The sequence below is a fragment of the Cavia porcellus genome, unplaced genomic scaffold, assembly GCF_034190915.1.
Source record: "Cavia porcellus strain 051 isolate PalLab524CR breed Dunkin Hartley unplaced genomic scaffold, mCavPor4.1 scaffold_23, whole genome shotgun sequence".
Lineage (NCBI taxonomy): Eukaryota > Metazoa > Chordata > Mammalia > Rodentia > Caviidae > Cavia > Cavia porcellus.
This window is the reverse complement of record NW_026947506.1, coordinates 41,163,764-41,190,731: the sequence shown is the minus strand read 5'-3', so window position 1 is coordinate 41,190,731 and position 26,968 is coordinate 41,163,764. Positions and strand designations below refer to the sequence as shown.

Sequence of the window (26,968 nt, the reverse complement as noted above, 5' to 3'; positions counted from 1 at the left end):
TTGTGAGTAAAAAGGAAGACTGAGAATATGAAGGTGGCTCGAGTACAGAGTGAAGATAAAGGCTTACCTCCCCCTGGAAGCTCTTCAGCAGCGGTGCTACCTGCTTGCGCAAATCCTGGAGCAGGAGAGCAGGTCAGCAAACGGCCGTTGGAGGAAGAAAGAGAAGGGAAACACTGGTTAGGGCTTCCTAAGAATTGCTTGGGGTTTTGTGCTAATTATCGCTGCATAACCAATCTGGCCCCTTCTGACCTTCACTCCTAAAAGAATCAATAGTGTTGACTTCAGAATTTATACTGGTTTATGTAACAGTGCTAGATTTTATTTCTGCTAAATCTTGGTCGGAAAGACTGAAGTTCTGCTGTTGGTCTATGTGAGAATACTGATTTAGAATAAAATGTAATGTAATGTAATGTAGGTTTGATGCTGTTTCTATCTGAGATGGATTTGGGCTATGGTAGTGAATTTTAGTAGCTATTTTGTGCACTGTCAGTGGGAGATCTAGCTTGTTTGAATCCATGTCTGATGCAATCAGTCACTAGAAATTTTATCCTAAGCCACTAGTACTATACTCATTTTGTAACATGGAGTCATCTAGTAGGTACATCTTTATCTCTTTCAGAGTATTTTACTTATAACCAAGTGATTGAGAAAGTACTTGAAGAGGCCAACTTCTTTACTAACAGTTCGACATAAAAACCACATTTTTGAGCATAATCTATGTGTGGGATCAAAGTCACTGGGTTTGGGACTAGGACCAGGCAATAACAATTGTTTAAACTCCAAAGCTCACGTTGATGTACATGCCCAAGTGAAACTGATTAGCGCTGATAAAGACAAACACATCAATCAATCTGTGACAGGGGACAAAATAAAAGTATTATTCCAGAAAAACAAACCCAATGCTATAGGAAGACATTACAAAAAAGATAAATTTGAATCAAGGCACGGTCTCATAAGACAGACCGAAAGCCCCTTAACTTCTTGGGTCACGAGGCTTTCTGAGAAGCCAAGGAAAACCTACTGTCTTGCCCTCAGGGACAGAACTACAAATGAATCCACTGGGGCCTTGTAAGGCCTACTAGAGCCTAGTTGGGGAGACCTGCTTTAGCCTTATGTTGTCCCACACAGGGCCATCAAGAACATATGGATATTTGTAACTAACTGTAACTTAATTGAAATGGGATAAACTTGACGAATTTTGTCACACTAGCCTTATCTCAACTGCTTAATGGCCCCATGAGGCCAGTAGATCTTGAACATCTCCATCATTGCAGGAACCTATTCATTGGACAAGGTTGTCTCATGAGCTTCTGTCAAATCTAACTACCACATGTTATTTCATGTCACAATCCAGTAAAAATATTTCATCACAGAAGATCAGTAAGGGCTGAGGTAAAGCTCAGTGGTAGACCACTGTAGCTAAAGCTACCACCTAGCATATGCATTACTCTGGGTTCCATCCTCAGTAAAATATACAACACACACACACACACACACACACACATATCTATTCTTTTCATTTTTCTAAAGAATGTATTCTTAAATGTGATACCATTATTTCCTTGGAGAAGCCAACAATTTTTCTTCTACTGGATGATTTTCTGTATCTCTACACCAAGTTTAAGGACAAAAAATAAGACTCATTTCAAAAAAATAACATTCCCTAAATATGTCTCTGTTACAATGCCTGAAACCTGTGAATAAGTTAGGAATGGATTTTGTGGGTAAGAAAGACTAAATTAGGAACTGTGAGTCTGGGAGATGATCTAGGCTCATCCAGTTGGGTGCCATGTCATCACAGTGTCCTCACAGGGAGCAGAAAGCATGGCCAGAGTCAGGAGGGAGATTTGAAAATGGAAGCCGAAGTGGGAATGATGTTGGGACACTGGCCAAAGAATGTGGGTCACCACCAGAGGCTGGAAACGACAGAGACAGATCCCCCCAGAGTTTCTAAAAGTACAAGTCTGCTGGCATCTTTGCGTTAGTCAATGGATCCCACTTTGGATCTCTGATCTCCAGCATTGTCCATGATGGATTTCTGTCATTTGAAGCCACTGGGATTCTGGTAAATTGCTACAGCTGCAATAAGAAAGCAAAACTTTCCTTGGTTTATTTAGCCCATTATACTCTAGAAAGACAGGCCCAAACATAACACCAAAAAGGCAATGAGGGGAAAGAGGGTGTGAAGAGTGAAGAATGATAGAAGCAAGACTGATCTTAGTTAGGGTCTGTGGCAAAGCCTACACTTTAATCAGAAGGAATAAAGGGATTGCTTTGCAAGGGACTTGATTGCTACAGACAATGATGTAGGAGGTATAAACACAGGTGGGTGTATTATGTGTACTTTGAGTGCCTTCTGCCCTACAAAGGGGCAGGCAGGACAAAAAGGAACTGTGCTCATGGGGGTGGCCCAGGACCTTGCTTTGCTGCATTGATAGCAGGTGGCCTCTGATGGCTCATCAGTTACTTCAAGAGGAACCCTAGGATCTAAGGTGCCTGGATCTGGATAGGATAGAAATGGGAAGCAGCCAGGACTCACTGCCTTGGTATATGCTTCTGGCATTTCAGTATGAGCTCTATAATCAGGCTGGGGCAATAGGAGTGCATTGCCTCCTCTCCAGTCTGGGGCTATGGAAGGGCCAGAAATGGGCTTTATCTATAGCATCCAACCAAGGGCTGGACAATACTTCTCTGAGGACACCTGGGCACAAGAAAGTTTACAACTCAAGAAGATTGGAAGCTGTTTTTATTCCACACCAGGCCCCATGTTCCTTTGCCCAATTGTTTCTAGCTCATCCCACCCCACACTAGTCACAGCACCACACTGTACCATGGGGGAGGCTGCAGATATGGCCAGCACTCGGAGCAGGGTACTTTGTAATATGTGAACTGGGGTAGTCTGGAAAGCAAAAAGACCAGCCCAAGCCTTCAGGCTGGAACTCTTGCCCAAGGTGCCAGTGAGTCTAGGCTTAACTTCATGGAGCATTTTTCTGTGTTCTCCATGTCTACAGTGGGGCCTGGCACACAGGGGGACTTAATGAGCACAGAATCAATGAATAAACAAGTAGATGAACAAACAACCCTTCAAAGAGAATTGAGAACCAGGAGAACCAGGGCCATCAGCCCACCTGCAGAAGAGCCCTCAGGGCAGGGTTCCTGGTTCCAAAACAGCTCTGTCCAACAAAAACAACACCGGCCACAAACGTGTATTTCTAGTAACTATATTTTAAAGATGCAAACAGATGTATATTAATTAAATTTTAATTTCATTTTATCCCCATACATCCCAAACACTATCTTTTCACAATAATTAATAAGGTATGTGTGGCCACCATCTTGGGTAGTTCATGGCTAAGAGATGCCTTTGCAAATCAGAGTTCTCTTGAGAGCAGCAGAGATGGTGACCCATTGCTGTGACATGAGTTACAGGAGAGGAAAGAACAGGCATTGAGAGAGATAGAAGAGAGCAGAAATATGGGCTAGGCACAGGAGAGTTTGTTAGGGAGGGGGTCTTTGGGTCCAATGGTGGCCATGGAAGGGAATAGCAGGTTCAGAACTAGATTTAGCCTCTGGGGAGCCACTAGCAACTCTGAGCAGCTTTAGTAGGGTGAGGAGATAAGAGCCCCTGTATCAAGTATGCAGAAGATTTGGAGAAACTGAAGCCATAAAAAAGAGAGAGAAGGTAAACAGGGTCCAGGAATGCCAAATGAGTGCTGCCAAATGAATGCTGCTCAGCACAGATCCATTTTTTTTCCCACAACGTCCCACGCCACATGAAGGATTGGTCCATTACAGAGATAAGGACAATCAAGACTTGGAAAGGAAAAGCAACTTGTCTAAGGTGATACAGGGAAAGTTAAGATTTGAACCCAGCTCTCTCACCATGATCTGTGCCACAGCCAGATAGCCATCTGGATAGCTAGCTATGTGGTGATATGTGAACAGACCTCTGTTACCACTCTAGAGGCTCAAAACAGGGCCCAAATTCAGAGAAATGGTCAAGTGGGATGGAGTCTTAGAACAACAAAGGCAAGAAAGGATGGACAAAGAGCTTGATGGAGATGTCTAGGTCAAAGGCAAGATGGGCAGTCAACAGTGCCTCCTACCAGGCCTCTCCAACCCTGTTGGCCTGGCACTGGGCCAGCATCATGACAGCACCAGCTGAGAAGTACTGGCTCTGAGGTGACAAAATTATTTCTATATCCTATGTCAGAATTCCAGGAAGGCCAAAGAGCTGTACTTCTTATGTTCTTAAAGCAAGCAAACTCCTTTTAACTATTCACTGTCATTGATTTGAGCGTCTGCATGTCACAGTGGACCTACTGAAGCAAGCTTTTTGGTATTAAAGCAGGATGTGTCTGCACACATATGCACATGCACACACACATATTTGAAGATCGTTGAGGAGAAAGAAATCACTATATATTCACACATCACACACAAACTAACACATATGTGCTTCAAGTTGCCAGCTAAAAGTCACTCATTCTAATTTTACTTTTGGCAGTTTGAGAAATTCCTTATCCAATTCTGCTGTCTGCAAATATTATCTGGGTTTGTGCTAAACTAAAGAAAGAGATCCAAAGATGCTCAATTTTGACCCATGGGACTTATGCAATTGGTTAGCAAAGGCATGATGTGATGCATTATTTTTGCGGAGTACAGTGCCCCTGGCTGTCTAGTGACCCAGGAAGCAGACTGCCACTGCTTCTGGTAGTGTCCACCCACATGCTCTTCACTATGGTCACCAGCTGAAGAAAGCAGGGTTCATTGGGCTGATGAAACCATACCAGAACAGGTGATAATTAGGTGACTAACACATTTGAAATCCTAACAATACTTGAGGGTTATATCCTTAATTCAGTTATAGTTTTTCACTGATAGTAATTTTCTTCAACTTTGTACCATCTGTTAAGTGAAAGCAACAAACATCTTAATGCGTAGAAAGTGATGTCCATGAAATTATTAATATCAGATGTCTGTTGGCAAAAGCCAAAATAGCTCATTTCAACTTCTCCCTTGAGTATGTAGCAAATAATAAGTATTGTTTATACAGAGGCGTCTCTATGTGAAAAAGATTTTCATTATTCTCAAAACTGCTGATTTACTACACAGATTTTAGATCAGAAAACTCAGCAGCAAAATGCTATTAAGGTATTTCATAGGTAATGAGAATTGGTAGAGAAAATCACTGATTGAAAAGCAAAATAGATGAAAACCACAGTTGCTACGTAGTGCTCAGCAGCGCCTGTGGAGTAACAGGTGGGAGACACACACACCCTCCCTGGATGCTCAGAATGTGAATTTTGGCTTTCTGTCCACTGTGGATACCTGGGTGGTCTCTGAAAGGCTTTGTCTTCTCTCTGGACCCTAGGTTCCTGTGGCAGGCAAAACGGTGAGACGTGAGTCCCAGAGCCGTGTGCCACAAGCAGAGCTGGTAACTACCACAGCTATAGCACTGAGATCTCCTCTCACAGGGACAGTGACTATGGGACTGTCTGTATTTGGAGCTCAAGGGGATCAGCATAGCACTGCATGTAAACAAGATGTAACTCTGTGATACAAATACATCTTTGGAGTCATAAAATGAACCTACTTCACAGAGGACACCTCTGCTGTGTTCAAGACCTGCTGTGCTCTTGGTGTACTTAACTTCTCTGGTGGTAGCCTGTCTAAGGAGTTCTACCTCTTTTCTTTCCCTGGACTCAGTTCACATTTTCTTTATGTTTGGATAGTGCAGAGTTGGGTGGGGGTAAAACCAGGCAAAAGTGTAAAACAGATTTGCATTAAAAACCAAGGAGGTAACACATCACACACCCACCCAGGATGGGAAATATCTCACTGAGTTTACTAACTTACCCTCAGGTTTCCCTACTTATCCAGGCCTCAAAGCAAGAAGATTCTGACTTGGAAATGTCACTCTCTAGCATATTTCATTAAATCTGATACCATCAAATGTAAGCTGTACCATTATTTTATGCTATGCAAAGAAAAACATTAGAATGTTCCTGATTATTATACTCACCATGATTTTGAAGATGGCAAAACATGTAAAAACATTAAGTATAATAGCTAACAAAACATGGTATACCATAAAGTGAAATAAAGTTAGAATAATAGGTCCCAGGTATTTTTAAAAATTACAGTAGTCTATATTTCAGGTACTGTAGTCTTGTTTTTTTTTTTTTAAGAGGCCTTGTCTCTCTAAGATGCATACTAAAATATTTACGAAATACGATTTTTACATCAAACTGATTTATAGGAAGGGGTAAGAAGTGGGAAGAGGGGGAGAAGAAGGCGGTGACAGTTGTTACAAATGGATGAGAAGACCTGGGGAATACCATACTATTTACCTTGTCTTCTATGCATTTGAAAAAATACACTTTTTCAAAGTGCTTTTATTCTGAGACACACTGAGCCTCCAGCTGAGCAATCAAACAGAACAGGGAGACAGAAGTAGAAGTATGGTGTTAGAGATGTCCTCTCTGGACTCACAACCCATGACCTGGTCAACTGAAACTGGAAACAATAAGGTCATTTGGTGCAATCTCCTACTCAAGTGTCCTGGGTATTAGACTGGGGCTTACTGTGGGATCAATATTATTCACTATGCTGGGGAACACAGATAGTTGGGAGGAAGCTGTTCTGTCATGGGTGCAGTTACAGTAACAGTTGGTGAAGAGTTTACTTCAAAGAAGAATGAGTCAGGGGGACTCCTGTGGTCATGTAATTCTCCTTACTTGCTTTTTTTTTTTTTTTAAGGAGAAAAAGGAAAAAAACAGAAAAAGGGTACAAGTAATACAAAATCTAAAAAATAAACAGTAAGAAATCACTAGTTAATAGATTACATATTCTCATCTTAGAAATAGTTGTTCAAGTTAAATTATTGAAGCATATAAAATGGACTTTCAAACAGTGAGAGTACAAACAGTTTTGTTCAATGATCCAAAAAACACTCAGTAATATGGTTATCTGTCTTATACACTTAAACATATACGCAGTTATAACCTTTAGAGCACTTTCTTTTCTTTTCTTTTCTTTGTACAATGACAATTACACATTTGGGTTTTATTACTCCCACAGTTCTTATTACTTTTTTTGAAGAGAGTAAAACCAAATGCAACATATCAGAACAGAGTCAGTCAAATCAAAAGGATGGACATAATAGATAATGTAAAAACAAAATATAAGGTGATCAACAATGGTTACCATACTGCCTCTTGCTATTTTAAGAAGAATTGGCAGTTATAATAAAATTGAACTAAACAGTAAAGAATAAAACCAAAGCATTGGAGACATTACAGGATTTTAAAAGAAAATAATAGTCAACCGGAATGGGCGTCATAATGATTCTTATTGTCTTCACAATTATGCCTATACTTTCGAACTTGGTACTAGCAAGCAAAGCAGAATAGAGGAAAATCCGTCAAAACAAGATGGTGAGGGCAATACAGGATTTCAAATCAAGTTAACAGGAAATCAAAGTAGGTTACTATAATATACCCTGCTGTTTTTTATTTTTCCCTTAATTAAAAAAATAAAAATAATAAAGTAAGTAATTCAAAAAAAGGGGATTGAGATAAAAGAGGGCATAACAACAGAACAGCGCAGGTCAAATCATAACCATGTGAGCAAAATAGTGTTTTACCACAAGATATCCTGACATAAAAATAGTTACCATAGTGTCTCTTTCCTTGAAATCTTTGAGTATAACTTCGTATACTGTAGCACCAAACATATCAAGACACTATAAAACCATGCAAGAGAATTACATGGTATTTAGGACCAATTAACAGAAAATGAACAATGGTTTCTATATAAACTCCTTGTCTATAAAAGTTTTTGCTTATATTATCATATATAATAAAATCCAATAAGACATAACCTTTTAAGACCGATGGAGACAGAAGAATACAAGTTTGATGGGACTTCAAAACAAGATGATACTAAATCAGCACTAGCTATTATAATGTCTTGTTTTCTCCAAAATAGCTATTCCTACCTTCTGATCTTCTCTGTCTCATTTCTGTTGAGCTCTTTTTCTGTCGTTTGTTGTCAGTTTGTCTTCTTCATTTAGTTTTCTGTTCCATTCATTGTGGCCTCTCTGCCACTGTTTCTGGAATTTTGGTATTTTCCTTTTTTAGACTATCCTGCAGTATTCTCTGTAGAGTTGAATTAGTGGTTGCAAATTCCCCTAGTTCCTCTTTATCCTGGAAGCACTTTGTTTTTCTATCAATTTCTAGGGACAGTTGTGCAGGATATATCAATCTTGGCTGGAGGTTATTATCTTTCAAAGCTTGAATTATTTCCCCCCACGCTCTTCGTGATTTGATGGTTTGTGCCGAGAAATCTGCTGTAATTCTGATGGGTGTTCCCTTGTAAGTGATCTGTTTCTTGTCTCTGACAGCTTTTAATATTCTGTTCTTATATTGGATTTCTGGAATTTTGATTATTATATGCCTGGGTGTAGCTCTGTTTGGGTTGTAGGTGGCTGGAGTCCTGTATGCCTCATGTATCTGAATATCTTTACCATTTGCTAAATTAGGGAAATTCTCTTGGATTATTTCTGTGAATAGCTTTTGTAGTCCATTTGTTTGTGTCCCCACTTCTTCTCTTATGTTCTTAATTCTTAAGTTATAGATCCTCTTATCATCATCTAGCTTTTGTATTGTTGCTATTTGGTTTTTTTTTTTTTTTGTTATTTTTAAGAAGTTTTTCATTTCATGCTCTCATATTACAAATCTGCCCTCCAGTTCAGATAATCTATCCTTAGTTTCTTTCGAGCTGTTATGCCAGTTTTCGATAGAGTTTTTAGTTTCCTGGTAATCTCTTTGAACCTGCTTCACGTATTCTATGCTTTCTCTATTTTCTCCATCAAACAATTCTCCCCTTTTTTTCTGTTCTTCCATTCCACCATCTGTTTTTTTCCTGGGCAGTGCTTAGCATTTCTCTAACTATTCTGCTTATGTCTTGCTTCAGGTCATTAATAACTTCATTGCTGAACTTGTCTATGAGGCTCTGGAGATAGCACTTTATGTCTATTGGTGCTGTGTCTGCTATTGCATGTTTCTCAGGATTGGGGGCCGAGGACCCTTTCTTGTTGCTCCCTCTTCCCATATTCTTTGTTCCTTATATATAAGCGTATATAGGAGGCCCAGCTTCCTTCCCTGTTTGAACTGCGCTGGTTAGGTGTTCCCGCCCACCGCAACACACCAGGGAGACACAGACCTGGACAGCCTATGCCGGGCCCACCCCTCCAGGTCAACCTACCGAAGGCTTCACCACTAGGGTGCACCTCCAGGCGCTGGGACCTAAGTTGGGCTAGCGTACTGGATCTCAGCCAGCGGCATCTCGCAGGCCAGGCACTCCCCACCAATCCCGCTTGAGAGGGGGATATGTGACTGAAGCCATTACAGCATCTCGTTCTGGGAAGTCTGCCCGGTCCGAGTATGTCCTCTGCTGAAGCCTCCTTCTCTATGGAAGGGTCCCGATCTGCTCACTCACCACAGGTCAATGCAGGGCACCTGGCCATCCCCACTCCCAACTCCATTCAATGCTTCCCACTCTCCAAGCTTTCGCACCTCTCTCCCCGCTGTGCCAACCAGGAAGCAACAGTGGCTGCAGGAAATTCAGATCACAGTTTCCAGTGGGGTGAGGTCCAGCTTCCGTGCTGAGACCTTATCTGTTCCTGCTGTATCACTGGGATTGCGTTTCTAGTTGGTTCCTCTTAATTTATTTCGTTTCTGGGTCAGCAAAGAATATCCCCCCTTGCCTAGGACTTCCTCCCCAGCACAATTCCTGGATTTCAAGTGCAGTTTCTCAGAGAGCCTCCAAGGCTGCTGCTATCTATCCACCATGTTCTTCCGGACCTCTCCTTACTTGCTTTTACAGGGTGTCTTTTTCAATGGGAAACCAAGTAAACAGCTCCTCACATCCTCGGCTCTGTCCTAGGGACAAGCTGTCCCCAAGAACAAGGAAGCCTGGAATAGCCAAAGAATCTGCCACTGGGCCCTACACATCTTCTAAGGGTGGCTGGATGCTGGTGCTTGGTTCTTACCACAGCCCTTTACATGGCTGCTCTGCCCACTCCCATGGGGCCTTCTTGGCGAGGCCCTGGCTCCTGGCCTCCTTTGGGGACTCTCTCAGTGGCACATGTCTGGCAGTTGTTCTCAGCCTTCATCAGCATCTCTAAGGTCTTCAGAAGTGCAAACTACAAATATTCAGAATCTAGATTATTCCAAATGTTAGGCAGGAGCAATTTAAATGGAATACCATACTTGGAAACCAAGACATTCCTATAAAGATTTTTTTTTTTTTTTTTGTCTTTTTCTTTTTTATCAGTACCGGGGATCGAACTCACGACTGCCTGCTTGCAAGGCAGGCGCTTATGCCGCTGAGCTAAACCTCCAGCCCCTATAAAGATATTTTTAAAGAAAAAATGCAAAAAAAAGAGTTCAATTTGAGAAACTGACTTCTCCATGTACAAAAATAAGGAAACAAAATACGACATTCAAGTAGATTATAAGTATAGCAGTTTTACAAAGTTATGGACTTCTTGCCAGTGGTTTAGCTCAGCAGTGTAAGTACCTGCTTGGCAAACGTGAGGTCATGAGTTCAATCCCTGATTTCAAAAAAATGAAAAATAAAAAATTACAACTTCTCTAAAAAGTTATAGCAAGCCAGGCATGATGGTACATGATTATGAACACAGCACTCTGGGAAGTTGATACAGGAGGAATTCAAGTTCAAGCCCATTCTGGACAAGTTGGTGAGATCTTGTCTCGGTGGGGGAGAGGGGGGGTGTGGCTTAATACAAATACCTTGGGTTCAATCCCAAGGACTGGTGGTGGTGGTAGTATAGTGATGGGACAGAATGGGACAAAATGTTGATTTCTTTTCAACCAGGCTATTTAATCTAATAAATTAAGAGGGGAATCCTTTTCCACAATTGAAGCCAAAATCCTGAAGGCACAGTGTACACAGTGTATCTAGCTATTGACTCTTCATTTTCATGTCTGCAGCATCCTGTTGATAGTCAAATCTTTTTTATTAATAAAGAAAAATGTTCACAGTGGACAGTATCTACACTTTTACTGACTATAATGAGCAATCTGCCTTCTTATTAAGCCATTAAGATAATAATTTCTATGAATATATTTCCAGCCTATGAAGGTCCTGGGAGGGCCAATGAGAGAAATCACAATTATTCATGAAGGACAAATTGTTCTTAGTACTTATTCCCTGCATGTCCTTAAGATAGCTGGATTTCAAAGGTGGGTAAGATAGTGCACACATGTAACCACAGGTACTTGGGAAGCTTAGGCCAGCGGATTAAAAAAGCTCAAGGTCAGTATGGGAAAGAGACTGAGACTGTTTCAAAAAATAAAATAAAAAGGGCTGGGGAATGCTAGGGAGTTTCTGGGTTCAAACCCCAGCATGGAGAGGGTGTAGGTGGGCACCTGTAATGTTTCCTTGTTAATGCACATAAGAGCTCAAGTTAAGTCAGAAATTTTCAAAGCAGGACAGTATGTTATGCCCAACTACAGAATTCAAGCTAAAATATAGTTCAGTGGAAAGCGAAGTTTCTCTTTGTTCCAGGACACTGGAACCTTCATCTTCTATCACATCATCCAAAGATGGCTCAGGCAGCCATCAATGGGGCTCTGGGCCTTTGGCTGCTTTTACAGATCAACACAGACTCCTTCCAGTCTCTGGGATAAGAAAGGGTAATTGTAAATGGCATTTAAACTCAAGTGTTAAATAAAAAATATCTTTCTAAACAACAGCAGACAGTAGGTCCTGGCAATTTCTTAAAGATCTGAATTCACAGATTTGAGAAAATTCCATTAGCTTTAATTATTTATCAGCAGTCAATTTAGATTGCTATTCTTGACCTATTTTCACAGTGTATGGGCCACCCAGCAATAGAATAAATGAATAGTCTTTTTTCTGCTATGGTTGATTTTCTGAAATAATAAAATATAGTATAAAAAAGCAATGAGATACCAAACATGTAATTAACACAGTATAGAACCTGCCATGCTGCCTTTTGTAGCAGGATAAAACGCACATCTTTGTGAGTTTTTTGGTTATTAAATAAGATTACCTTGAAAGGGATAAACTCACTCATGCTATAATTTCTTCCCATTTAAATTTCTTTGCTTCATTTAAAACATGTTTTGTGTCCTGGCAGAAAGTCTCCAAAGCTGATGGATGTGCCTTTAGCACTGTCCTAATAAAGCTGAGTGATGGGAGGATGAGCTTTGTGGAACTTGAGGGTGTTGGGAGGAGATCCCAGGCTTATGCAGGGCCTAGGTACGGAGAAGGCCAGCAAGGAGCACCAAGAACAGAGGCCCCTGGGTTTCTAAGCAAGAGCAAGTATGGAGGATCCATTAACTGGTGAATGGTAGCACATGTATCATATCAGATTAACACCAAATTTGAATAGAAGGTGAAAGAGGCTTGTGATGGTATGAAGGACATGAGGAAGGACAGATGTGCAATGTGTAGTGGCCACAATATGAAGGCAGTTCAAATGCTGGGTGCCACTGTCTTCAGGTGGGGCCTGGAGACTTCTGGCTCCCTAAGACCCTGTCAAGTGTCCATTGGACCCAAACTACTTGTTCTTGAGCCAGAAAGGTTTCTTTCTTTTCTTTTTTTTTTTTTTTTTTCTTTTCTTTTCCTTTCATTCTTCTGCCCTTCCTCCCCCACCCCTCTCTTTTGGTTTTGAGAATCAAACTTAGGACCTTGTACTTGCCAGAAGGCATTGTGCCACTGAGATATATCCCTGGCCCAAACCACTTGTTACTTGCCTTTCTGATGCATTTACTAGCAGCTTTGTCACCTATAATGACATCTTCATTCACATAATGTACAAAAACTTTTTATTTTTTACATGGTCAATACTGATAGATACAACATGCGTATGCACACACTGGGGTAAGAGCTCTCAATGTTGAGATGCTGAAATGGTTTCTAAACAAATTAAATCCCATGTATTTACATCTGGCTTCCCTCTTTTGACAAAATCATAGTAGTATTTTTCAAACTGTTTCAGAAATGGCTGCTCTAGGGAGTATAGTTCTGGAGCCGAGAATTGCTGATTGTCAGGAGGTCAGGGCTGTATGTCCACTCTAAGGACAGCCCAGACGGGACAGATGGTGGCCTCAAGGGTATCCACAGGCTTGATGTTCCCTCCTGGGAGGGCATGGAGGTGCTTTCAGCCCCCAGTGTCAACTTCCTTGGACCAGGGGCCTCCTGCAGGACAGTTGGTGGCCAGAGTGCCAGTTTTGGTAAAGGGGAGGAGGCAATCTCTTGCTTCTTTAAGCAATTCTCTAAGTCTGATCCGTCTTTAAGTCTAATTTAAAAATATTCTTCTGGGTTGCTTTTTGAATAAATGCTTATGTCTAAATCTCTAGTTTTTTTTCAGAATTCTGAAAATACTGTTATGATTTTGTCAAAAGAGGGGAAGTACATGTTAGTGAGATTTAATTTGCTCAGAAACCATTTCAGCATTTACTACATGCCCCAAATAAAGAGTCACAGTCCCTGCCCTTATGGAGTTCATGTCTTGGTGACAGTAGTGACCCAGATCTAAGTTCCTAAGAGACAGTGGGTGGTGCTGCATCCAGATCAGCCACTCCGTACTAGTGGCATGAATAAATAACAAACTTGGTGCCTGTCTTCTGGGCACCAAGTTAACCATTCCTGGAAAGGGGACCAAATAAGGGATGGGCTTCAAGGGCCTGGGACTCTGAAACCAGAAAGTGTGGTTCCTACTCTCTCAGACATACCCACTGCATAATTTATTTGAGAACCTAGGCCCTGCTCACATTCAGACAAATGGCTATATAAAATTAGAATGCAGAGTAATCCCTCTGCTTAGTACTTTTACTTTCTAATAATCTATCCACTGGAATAACCAAAGATGGAGGCAGTGATTTTTGTATAAGCATGTTCAGCACGTTTAGGATAGTAAAAAAATCAGAATCTTCAAAAAGGGATTACTTATTGAAGAAATTTCAGTAAAGCAATACAATGGCATATTAGGTAGTTGGTGAAGGGCATTAGTAACACTGTGGAATAATGCACATGATTTCCATTTACCCAGCAAACATTTGCTGGGGACTTTTGTGTGCCCTCCGTCGTTGACATAGTGCTCCTTTGATTGTGAGCAAAGCCAACAGGTTTTTGTATCTCCTGGGCTTTTGGCAGATATGGTAAGCTACAGGTCAAATCACCACCCACAGAAAGTGTCAACAAGAGGAGGCAGGTCTGTCCCAGAGAGTAAGGACGGGGCACCTATGCCACATCTGGAGGTTGAATTAGATGGGGAGGGCACCACAAAATGCAAAGCACAAAAACACGTTTGCAATCCACCCTCAAAGCCGTGATTAAACATATACAGAAGTTCAGCAACTCTAATCTAAATATCCGAATTCTAAAACACTCTCAAGCCTAAAACTTTTTGAACACAACTCATTTTGGATTTCAGATTAGGGATTCAACAGGTGAAAATACCCTCAAATCTGAAAAACTTCGAAATCTGAACTACTTCCAGTCTCAAATATTTTAGATAAGGGATGCTCAGCCTGAACAAGGTTTTGTAATGAGTGACCAGAACAACAGGGTTAAATGATATTAAGTATCTAAATGGATGGAATTACAGCTTGCTTTTCATTCCTTTGTCTTTAAATAAAATGTATCATTTTAATATTGAAACTTTAGACTGGGTATCAGGTGACATTTCTAAAAAGAGTTTTTAATATTTAGAGAACTACTGAGTTATCTGCCTGGCAGTTGCTCAATGATGCAATCTCCAGACATTGGCATCCATATGGCTGACCACGGCATTGCTCAGGCTATGCACAACCCACAAAGAAAGTAATGTTAGGCTTGCTAAGACACAGCTATACTTCTCCAAGGGACAGTTATTTTATAAATATACACACTTCTCTAAGGGATAGTTATTTTATAAGTATAATAGGTATCAGCAGAAAAACTACTAGTCCATCATATGGTCTACATTTTCCTCACTTATAAAAAATGCTATGGTTGATGGTGAGGGGAGACCCCATGCTACAATAGAGCATAATCCTATCTGCTTTAAAATATATAATGGTGGGGATGTGGCTCCCTGGGAGAGTGCTTGCATAGCATGCACAAAGCCCTGGGTTCAACCCTAACATGAGGTGGAGAAGGAGTAAAATTTATAAAAGAAATAAGATGAGAAAGATCTAAAGCAATATGCTAGCCTTCAATGTCTAGGGCTGAACATGATTTATTACCTTCTCTATGCTATGTGCTTTATGTGATATGCAAATTTCAATAATGAACATCTACATGTTCTACCATCAGACGACCAAGTCACAAATCTTAGGAATACTGAGACTTAAAATCTCATCTCAACTCAAACCAAAACCTTAGAGACTCCACACAGGTCTCCATACATGTCTCTTTGACCCCTAGACAGGAGATGTCGGTACCTGACTAGGCAAATCATGCAGTAAGAACAGATCATGCAAAGAGATATATAACACCTAAAATTAGATCTTAAACACACCTTTGCTCAGTTTGGAGTCAATTTCCTTTGCAACCTCTCTTGAATGCCTTACTTCAAGTTCATTCATCATTTGTGTGCAACTAGCTTCCCTAAAACTAAGCAGGCAGAAAAGCATCCTTTTGTCTTAGCTTCATTATAAGCACATACTGTTTATTAATATTTACTAGCTTCACAGAGCTGCCCACAGGAATAATTAATAATAAAGGACGATGGGTAAATCTATTTGCAGACACAAAGCACACTGCAAATGTTCTCTCAAGACACCCACTCAAGACACATGCATGGAATTGAGGTAGGATTTACACAGGGTACCAAGTGGCCCACCTGCAGCCAGAAAGTTCATGTGTATGGGGTCTAATGGCATTCTGGTGATACTCACATGCTTTTATTTTCTTCTAGAAAATACTACAGAGCCAATAGCATAAGAATCATTTCCAAATGGGGTTATTTATTCTATACAGATGGTCTAATAGATATGACTGAGTAGGACAGGTAAGCCTTTGAAACAGCTTTTATCTTTAATGATGCTCAGAGGTCTCCTATTGGGTTACTTCCACCTAGCAAGTGAGGAGAAACAAAGTGTTCCAGAGAAAGACATTCTGACCCTACTCTGTATCAGCCTCTTGAAGATAGACCAGAAAGGGACTCAGCTCATCCTACCAAAAAGCTACCTGAGAAGTCCCCTGGCAGTTCCAGATAGTGTTTGCCAACAACTTTCAACAGTCAGAGACCAGGAAGCTGAGGTTTATGATGCCACGCACAGGGAGGAAGCAAAAGTGCATTCTAGAGCATGTTGATTATGTTCAAGGTCCAAGAATTTTCAGATTCACTTTTCACTCTTGTTGGTCTTTGAAGCTCAAAGAATACAGTTTGTCCCTTGGTACTGGCAGAGGAACGGTTCTAGCCCCCGACCCGAACCATGCTGATAAATAAATCCTTGGGTGCTCAAGTCTGTGTTTTATAGAATCTATGCAAATCTCCCCATATAATTTGAATCATCTCTAGATGACTTATTTGACACAATGTAAATGCTATGTTAGTAAGAACTAATGACAAGGAAATAGTATGGACAAATGTTCAGTACAGATGCAATTTCCTACCAAAATATTTTCAACCCACAGTTGGCTGAAATTCATAGATGCAGAACTAGTAGGTATGGGGGCAATTACATGGAACCCTCACCAAGAAATATGACAAGTTTAATTCTCTAACAGAAGAAAGCTCTGTGTTTTCAACTCTTTTCAAGGTAGCCACCTTGAACTTAAGCTCACTCATTATCCTTTGGATCTTCCTTCCCAGTTTTTTACTGCCCCTTGACGTATACATGCCAGGGAGCAGGATGGCTAAACCAGACAAAGTCAGAAGCTGCTGGATTTGAAAGATTTGAAAGAAACATATGATTGGGTGCTTCTCCATCACTCTGCTATAGAAATGAAGCCACAAATTATACCCAAGCTCTGAAACACAAAAACGAGGAACACTCTATCTGAGGTGTGTCAGTCAGAAAGCACAGGCTTCAATCCTTCCGATTAGGAAGAAGAGTGATCAGCCACTTGGTATCCATGAACCCAGGTCTACACAAAATTGCTAATGCTCAGAGAATTATGGGCTTTGGTGGAAAAAAATGTCTTGAAAATACTTTTGAAATTCTTCTTGCAATCTTTCGCAGGTCTGTTACCAATCGAGCCCTGGGATTTTCTTTTGAATACACAGAAGGGCTTCCTCATAGTAAAATGATTTAGGAAAGAAACACAGTTGAAGACATTCTATATCTCTTGGCTTGAGCCACTGGCCCTGCTAGATGAATCACAGAGAAGTCCATAAATGTCGAGAGCATTTGCCCAGACTTTTCTTTTATTACCATATATGGCAAATATAGATCTATTTATCTGTAACCATTATGACTTCAGCTTTAGTGATTTTCATACCTTACTGCCTTTCTTGAAAATTTCTCTTGACCTACAACTCAGATACACAAGCCAGCGTACCCAAGGACAATCCTGATATTCAGTCCTGGCTGGGTGTGGTATGACAGCAGAATGTTTACCTTGGTTAGGTATCTGAGATAGATCAAAGTCCTGAGATTTATGTCCTCAGTGCATCTAGCTGAACAACACAGAGCAATGACGATTTCCATAGCACTTCACCTGAACTAGTTTCCTCCTTGTAGGACCGTGTTTCTTACCATTTCCTTAGGACTGACTAAAAAGCTGGCTGCTTCTAAAAGCTGACAGCTCACATCCTTGATGGGCTAAGGTACAGCTTAAAAATTCTCTGGAGACTATTTACTGCATTCTTTCATTCATTAATTCATTCAGTAAATTTGTACTGAGGGTCAATCTTACAAGATACAAAGATAAACAGCCTCAGACTTACCCTAGCTTCCCCCAGGACGCAGAACACATAGGGTCATGCATGGATAGAAGCTGTGTCTTGACTCTAGGCTGTATCACGTGGGAGTCCAGCCACGTGATAGAGGCTGCAGAGAAACTATCTTTTGCTTTTACTTTCATACCCACCCATGTGACAAGTGCAAATTCTTCAGCTATAACTTTTAAAAGATAAATGAAAACTGGCTGTATGGTAAGTACATAGTCCAAACATTCAGTCGTCCAACCTGAGATGTAAACCCAGAGATGCATATACAACTTAAGACACGAAATTCTATCAGGGGACTAAGACTCTGTGTAGAAAGCTCTGCTGGCAATGTCCATACATATAATGTGGACAGACCACTGAAAGGTCTGTTTATAAAAGCAGATGATATAAGATCAACCAACTACACTGACAAATATCTGGTAAAATTATTTTACAATATTCTTAGATGAATTCTTTCTACAGTGTAAAATTATCTAGGCCAGGGCTGAAAGGAAGTATGTATATACATACATATATACACACATAAACACATATGCACACACACATACATAAATAAAAAATGATGTATGAAAAATAATGACTCCCTTAAAAAAGAGAGGAATAAATCTCAGTGAGGTGCCACCTGTGAGGTGCCAACTCTACCTGGTAGTTCACTTATACAGAGAGAGTTAACAACAAAATACAAAAAAAGGCCATCTCTGTCTCCAAAATCCCATCACCAGCCTAAGAGAACAACAAACCTAATCAGGAAGGCATTTCTGGGCAGTGTTGGAAAAATGGCCTATCAGAATGTGCCCTTCTATACAAGAGAATGCACTGCTTCTCCTCTTAAAAATTTGGTATGCATACTATTAGAGGAGAGGGGCAGTTCAGCTGTGCTACAAGATGATATATCCTGAGAGGGCTTCTAAACAGAAAGACCTTCTGAGGGGGTCAGAGAAATAGTCTAGTAAGTGAAAATAAGCTTTGGACTGAGTTGCATATGTTGGGGTGGTCCTTAGGCCACCTAACTGCCCCATGGAGCTCCACCAGGAATTCCTACCTCTTCGCCATGTGAATCTGCCTGGTGGACAACTTGCATGTCAACAGACACAGAGACACTCAGTACATGCACACAGAAATGCACAGATAGCTCCATCTCTACTTGTTCCCCTCTACTTCCTCCTATAGTTAGTATATTTACATGTAAGTATAGACAACATCTGTGTATGGTCTGACACAAAACAGATGCTCTATACTCTATATGATATAGGTTTTATTTAAAAGATGTTATGCACTGGGCAGGATGGCACATGCCTGTAATTTCAGCACCTTAGGAGGCTGAGGCAAGAGGATCAGAAGTCATATCTTAGTCTGGGCAACTCAGCAACTTAGTGAGACCCTATCTCAAAATAAAAAGAGGTGAGGATATAACTTAGTGAGAAGGCTCTGGGTCCAATCTCTAGTACTGGGGTGGAATGGGCTGAGACACTACACAATGTTCAGTCACCCTACAGATCTAACTTTCCTGTGTAGGCACACATACAAGTCATTCTTATAGAAGAATCCAAAATATACTGAATTTGAATCTTAGTTCTGTTTGTTTAGCAGCTGTGAGAATTTAGTTTAATACAGTTTCACCTTTTTGGATCTCAGTTTTCTTTCCTCCTAGCACTGATGCCGCTTGCTCTATCAGGCCCTTTTCTAATGTGACTCAGTAGATGTGTATACATCATAGGCACTATGTAAACACTTTTGAATGAATTAAAAAACAGGACAGGTACTTAGTGATGACAGTGATGGTGACAATGACATTATTCCCTTCCTACAGGTACAATACTCAGAGTCCCCTAATCCTGAAAGTCTTCTACCTGGCCTACACAGTGCAATGAAGAGGTTTTCAGGTGATCTAACTGCTGGGGGAATTTGTGAGTTAAGACCCAGGCCTCCTTCCCAGGTGTTCTGTTGATGGCCCAGCACTGCCCTGGTGCCAAAACCTGCTGACTTCTGGATAGCCAGTAGACTCCAGTTAACCTGCTCTTTCAAGCTTTGCCTTGCTGGTCCTTTTGGCTGCTTATCACAGAGCAGAGGGCTTTTCACACACAGAAATTTTCAGAAGTGCTCTCCTATGTTAGTTTGTGACTGGGGAAGGCAGATTCTAATGTCATTGAGGACCCTGAGCTTGTCTTTTCCTATCAGCTGAGCCACATCACACTGACTCCAAATGCCTGTCTTACAGCTCCTGTGTGCCTATCAGGGAATATGGAACTGGTAGCAGCGGGGGCCCACTCACCTCATTTTTGTTTTTTTAAGAAGTCTCCTGGCCTCAGGCAGGAGCACAGGGATCCCACATGTTCTGGAGATGCTATGTGTTTTAACATGTACTACAGAGAGATTAAGTTAAGGGAGGCATGCTGTCTACCAAGGCTCACTGAAATGATGCCTGCTAATCTTTTAAATAGCAAGAATATTATGCAACACAAAAGGAATCTTAGTAATTCTAAAGCTTTTACTCAATAGAGGAAATTTAAATTCACAGAAATACATACTAAGGATAAAGAAGTTCAAGGCAGTTGGTCAATGTCTGTGCTACCCTGCTTGAGAAGCAGAGGATCCTCTGGGAGGGAGAAGGCACAGAGGACAGAGCCAGAGTTTGAGACCTAGTTCAGTCCTCTTGCACTTCATATTGGTACACAGAAGCTCAGGGGCTCCTTGGATGCCCAGAGCGACTTCTCCAGCCTTCTGAGAACTGATGCCTCATAGAAGGTTTCTGCAGCACACACATTAGGGTGCTGCCCAGGTCAGTGTGCCCAGCCTAGGTGATAGGTGAGGCATGGCCACATGCTGCAGTAAGATGGTAAGAGTACCATCTATGTGGCTGGCATCACATTCCAGTATGAGGGATAGCAGAGCTCTGGAAGATTGTATCTTTTGCCTGAGGCCACTTGGTGATAGTGTAAACTGAGGGCCTGTTGGCGCTAACACTGCTACACCACGCTGTCTCCTAAGCCATATTCTCTTTAAAGGTGCCACAGCTAGCAAACTAGGCCAAGCCTCAGAATGCTCTGATTCAAGTTAATCACTGGGATCTGCCAGAGCATGTGTGTTACTGTCATTAGCCACTGTCTGTCCCCAGATGAATAAACTTCATGCCAGGTGAGCCTGGACTGTTGAGTGATCTGCAAGAGCTCTTTGGTAAGCTATACTATCGTGTGCACCAAGAAACACATAAATCCTGACAAAGGATGGCTATGTCATGTTCCAGTTCACCAAATTACATTTTGTCTCTCCTGCCAAAGAGATTTTGTTCACCTTAAATACACAGTTGGATGATTGGTAAACATTTTAAGCCCCCATATATATGTGTACTATTCAAGGGAAGAGAATGGAGGATCACGGCCCTAGCCATGGATGTTCACAGGACAGCAAGAGAGGGTAGGACTATCATTTCAACAGGGCCCAAGCACTGGTCACATTCTGATACCTAAAGAGTAGGGTTGGGGAGTGGCACAACGTATGATTACAAAATATGATTTATATTTAATAGGATAATGAACAGTAGGATAACTGTTTGAAGTGAGGAGGCATATTTTGAAGGGAACTCATAACAATGTATTTTTTTACTATAAGAAAAAATTTTTACTTAAATGCATACTGTATCTTGTGATCAACCCCTTGTATGCTGCCCCTTCAAAGCTCACACAAAGAGAATAAAATGCACACAATTTGTGATATGAGGAGGGATGGGAAACATGCACATAAAAAGGTACCACAGTCCAACATGACAGACCAGGACCTGAACTAGGGAAGATTTGGACCAAAAGGGTAAGCAAGCTGAGGCACATCCAAAGAAAAACTGGAATACAGGATAGTAGGCCTGAGGGTCCAGGGCCTACATATATGCACATGTGTATAGCAGAGAAGTTGTGCTTGGTGACACTAGTCAGTCTTTGAAAAGGACAAGTAAAAGATTTAAAATGCGTATCTAGGGTTTTTTTTCTGAAATTTCTTTCTGATTCTGCTGGAAGCAAAGTGCCTGTGACACTACTATGACTCTAAGTACTTTGCTCAGAAGCCTCTGGCAGGAGAGCAAATGAAGGGACAAAATCTGCAGAATCCTGCCTGTGACTGACAGCAGAGGACCCCTCCCAGGGTCTGCAAGCCCTGGCTAGGCCAGCCAAGTGCAGCCAGCTGCTGGTATTTTTATGGTCCATGAATTAAGAATGGTTTTTGCACTTTTAAATGGTTACGTTTTAAAAGATTATGTATGTGCCTATGTAATATTCTGGCTTTATCTTTGGCTGGGCCAGGCCTAAAATACTTAGTATCAGATCCTTTATGATCCAGCTTATGGACCCAATCAATTCCCTCGTTTTTTCCTCTCTGTACTTGTCTCATGTTCCTGCAGGAGGCAGAAGGATAGCTGCAAGAAGGATTCACACAAGGAAATCAGGCCTTGTAGAAGGAGCCAGGCTTTGGGGCCAGGATGCCAGAGCCTGTGCCTCATGCTATCTCACTCTCTACTTGTATAACTTGGGCAGGAGTAACCCATGAGCCTCAGTTTCCCATCTAGGAATGCTTTTAACTTACAGTGTTAATGTAAACATCAAATCAGGTGGGGGGCATGAATATATTTGTGAAAACTCAGAAACATGTGGAATGAAAACGTATTGTTATCTGTGGTTGTTTATGAGTTGATATATGATCATGATCTAAGTTCTCTTCTTACACATGTTGAAGCCTGACATCTTTTTGAATTCACATAATGTAGCTGGTAGGGAGGACAGGGTGGGAATGGGCTCCACTGCCAAAGACACAGTCTGAGCCTCTGTCCACTCCATACATCTGTGATCCAGTTTATCACCAGGGCAAAGTCATCTTCTCGTCCTGGGTAGTCCATTGCTCTACCCATGTGCATGGGAACAGGAGCAGCCTCAACCTCCTGTGAGAACCAGCACCCTATAAAGACAGCTTACTAGTCCACCTCTTGCCACTGGCAACATCTTTCCGAATGCAGCCCATTGTGAATCAAGGGAGACAAAGGAATAAGCTGTATGTTTTAGGAAGCCTAGAATAACTAAATTTTGTCTAACACAAAACAAGCTAGGAACTTGGATTTCTACATTGGGGCGGCAAATTAAGATTCACTGAAGTGACATGGTGGACATTCCATAAATCCACTTCATTTACCTCAGTCTGCAAGGTGGTTAAACTCACGCCACTGAAAAAGAAAAGTCCAGGCTAGCCTGAGAAAGTAGGGGTTTGAACCAGGCACTAGAATGCAAAGAGGGTCCAGGCTCTGTCCCCTCTGCAAAATCCTCTTTCTCCACCAACTCAAATTGCATCCAGACTCCTCCCCATTCCAAGCAGGTTTCAATTAAGTGAAGCTGTCACCCAATACCTGCTGGGACAGCTTTATGGGTGGCTGAGAAGTGGCCCCCATTAATGTGATGCTGCTTATACAACAGGAAACAAAACAACTCTTAGACTCCCTGAGCCTCTGAAACCTGCAGTGTGCCTGAAGCAGTTGGGCGCATGTGACAGCTGACTGTCTGTGTTCTCTGCTTCAACAGTGGACTTCGTGGGGTGGGTTAGAGAGGGACAGAGATGATCCCCCAAACTTTAGAATCAAAGTCCCTCTACAGAGGGTTTTTTGGTATACAGCAGCAGCTAACGTTCTTCTTCCAACTGGGGAAAGACTTCTTTTCACTACACAAACACCACGCTGGACATGGAGGGTGATGGGTAGCCCAGCATCGCCCTTGAACCTGCAGAGCATGCTCCTTTCCAAGATGGCCTGGAATGGAAATATGCTGAGGTGACCTAGAACCTGATCCAAGATGCCCAAGCAGACTCCCAGTGTTGCTTACAATCAAATGGACAGCAGAGTTGAGCTTATAGGAGACTGTGACCCAGCAGCAGTATGCTTGCACAGTGGTGCTCCTGCTGCTGGGGCAGTGGGGATCTAGCTCCTCGGACTCTGCTCTGTGCTACTTTGAGCCACACGAGACTGAGAAGCCCCAATTCCTACAGACAGTCCAGGGAAGCAAAACCTGGGAGATGATATGGGCCGAAAAGAATTGACCGAAATCCCATGGCTACTGTGAGAGAAGGAAGGATCTGAACCTAATTCCTCTCCCCTGCCTGGAACTCCAGCAGCATGCCACCATTGCAACCACTGGACTTATTTTACTTATAGTTCTCTGCATACCTTTAGTGGAACTGTTACAAATCAATCACATGTTCCCAATGACACAACTAAAGGATGAGCAGAGATGGCTCAAACTTTGGCACCTTGGGCAAACGCAATAGCACATAAGCACTTCAAAGTAGAGCCAAACCAGTACCTGCTGCTCCAAGTAAACCTTGATCAATCTTTCTGAAAACAAGGAAGGAAGGAAGGAAGGAAGGATGGAAGGAAGGAAGGAAGGAAGGAAGGAAAGGAAGGGAACTGATGTTTTGCTTAGTATAAACTTACTGAGTGTCTGCTTTGTGCTCTGGACATGCATGGCCAGGGAAATGGTTGACAGCAACACAGCATGAAGGAGACAGAATGGGAGCATGTGTGGGACATACACAGAAAAGGGCAGGCTTCAGGATACCTGGGGATGCTCTAGATCTTCAACTGCCGCATCACTTCTGCATAAAACCCACCCACCTCTCACCCCACAAGCAGAATCCACTGTTCAGCCCTCGTACCCTCTGCACATAGCACAAACTTCACCTATCACCCCAGACTATGCTTATCAATCTAAAAGTCTTGGGGGCTGGGCCTGGCCAGAATGAGGTTTATATTCCTAGCACAGCACAGGATAAATAGGACATATTTGATATAAATGTTTACCAAATGAACTTAAGGGTGGAGAAAGATTATTTCCACTACCCATCTCTATCCCCCATGCACAGTTAAATAAACAAGAGCTTCTCTTTTAAAAGACAAGGAATACAAACATTAAACATGACTGTCCAAGACAGAGGAACCATCAGTCAGCCTGGGCTAGTGGGAGTTTCTGAGAACACTCCTAGATGAATTAACTAATGGCATGGTGGGCTCCTCCAGCCCAAATCTGGAGGATGGGTGAACTCAGTCATTTTTAGAAGGCCTTGAGCTATTTAGTGAGTTCTGAGTGAAGGGATGTGGTATAGGACACTGGACAATAGCAAATGTTTAAAAATATCTTTCTTGAAATACTAACACTTACCCAGCCCATCAGTATTATAGGGAATGGCACATATCCAAAAAAAGAATGAGTTTGCTTAAGAACCAGCAAATGTATAAAGGAGAAAATCATGTATGTGTAAAGCAACATTACATACTTTGCTGTGGCCCTTATATGCCCACAGACTGGTTATTTCTGGAAGAGTCTACCACAGCACTTGGGTGTTGATTATATAAGAAGGTTCTCAAGTTTCAGAGGACACAGAAGATGTGTTGCTTTCCAGGTATGCAAGTGTTCAAAAGTCATTAGAACCAAAAATGCTATCTTCAACCCAAGACAGATAAGAAAGATGCTTGGGTCAAAGAAATACACTTGGAAAACATTTGGAAGTGCTTTTCTTGACAAGTTGCCAGTGAGAGATGCTGCCGACAGAGTCCAGTTTCTATTTTAGTGCTAACATTAGGAAACAAGCTTAAGACACATGTGTCTCAATTCAGGGCAGCTGCTCTTCCAAACAGCTCAAAATAGGGACTCTCTAAAACACACACGCACACACATGCACACGTGTATGGTTGCCACTGACAAAACCAGCAGGCCATAGTTAGGCAGAAAGAATTTCAATTTCTTACTAAGCCTAAAAACCTCAAAACCTGTATACTGTTAAACCAGATCCAATTCAACACATTTTTCAATGATCCTAAACCAAGCAGCCAGCGACTCTGTGTAGGGCAGATGCAGGCCGCCTGGGGAAAGTTTAATCTTGGAGGCAATTGGGCCACAAGTGGCCCTGCTGCAGATGAAAACATCATATGCTGTCAGGGGGTCTTCCCAGGCAATTTGTCACTGGCCTCAGCACAGCAGAAACCACACTCTAACACTCGCCTTGTGGGGTGCTCTCAAGAAGCAGTGGCAATCCTGCTTCCCAGATGTGGCCGGCATAAATCAAAGAGAGGTCGCTCCACTGAGTGGATTATTTGTGGGTACATTTGCCAGAGAACTGAGCTTTCAAAGTAATCTCCCAGCACTCCTTGTCAATAAAGTTCAAAGGGCTGTGTTCTGGCATGGCAGACAGGCTGGTAGAGAAGACAGGGATTCTGCAGGAGAGAGGAGCAGTCAGGCAATGGATGGTCACCAGGGGCCACCCCTCCACACTTGTCCAGAACCAGAGTGCCTGTTCAAGCAGATGCTCCAGGATACAGGGCAAGGTCAGATCTGGTGACTGAAGGAGGTGCAGGGGTCTTTCCTGGCAGGCAGGAGGTACCCTGTGGCGGGGTAACTGGGGGCCCAGAGGAAACACACTTCAAAGCCCAGCTGTGAACCTGGGACGTCAGCAGCCTCTTTCTCTCTCATGTTCTTGACATACGAACTCCCCTCAACTAAGAAAGGGAGGAACAAATCTATAAGGGAGCAGCGTCCTGGGAAGCAGGCCCTCCACCTTGCCAGCACCTTGCTCTTGCACCAGGGGCTAAGGCTGCTTTCCTGCCCCAAAGCCCACGCTGAAGCCCCCCCCCACTTCTTTCCTCCCCCCACTTTCACATTTCCATCTGAGTGGGGGATAGGAAAACCTCTTCTCCCTAAACAGGTAATTCAGGCCAGGACATAAACAGCAGGGGTAAGTACTTGTGAGGGAATGACGTCCCAGGCTTTGGCAAGTTGCACACCTTCCCCCAGGGCAAAAATTGGCCTCGCCATCTGTGCCTCAGGTAGTACTGCTCTGCAGTCTGCACTGTGGATCTTGGGTGGTCTTTACCGAGCTTATCAGTACCTTGCTCTGTGCTGTGCTAGGGGAAGAGTGGGGACAGCCCCAAGCTGGACTCCAGCTAAAGGTACACAGTTTAGGTCATCCTCAGATTGAGGAAGTGACCACCACTGAAAGAGATGGACTGTA

At 42.2% G+C, this 26,968-nt stretch overlaps 1 protein-coding gene across 16 annotated transcripts in view; it reads right to left on the bottom strand.

Moving 5' to 3' along the window:
* Cux1 (cut like homeobox 1) overlaps nucleotides 1-26,968 on the bottom strand; it is a 360,722-nt gene that overhangs the window by 181,261 nt on the left and 152,493 nt on the right. For all 16 annotated transcript variants that reach the window (XM_063234256.1, XM_063234259.1, XM_063234263.1 and 13 more), the window contains one exon: nucleotides 68-115. In XM_063234256.1, the coding sequence (XP_063090326.1) occupies nucleotides 68-115 (48 nt within the window). The remainder of the gene's footprint in view (nucleotides 1-67; nucleotides 116-26,968) is intronic.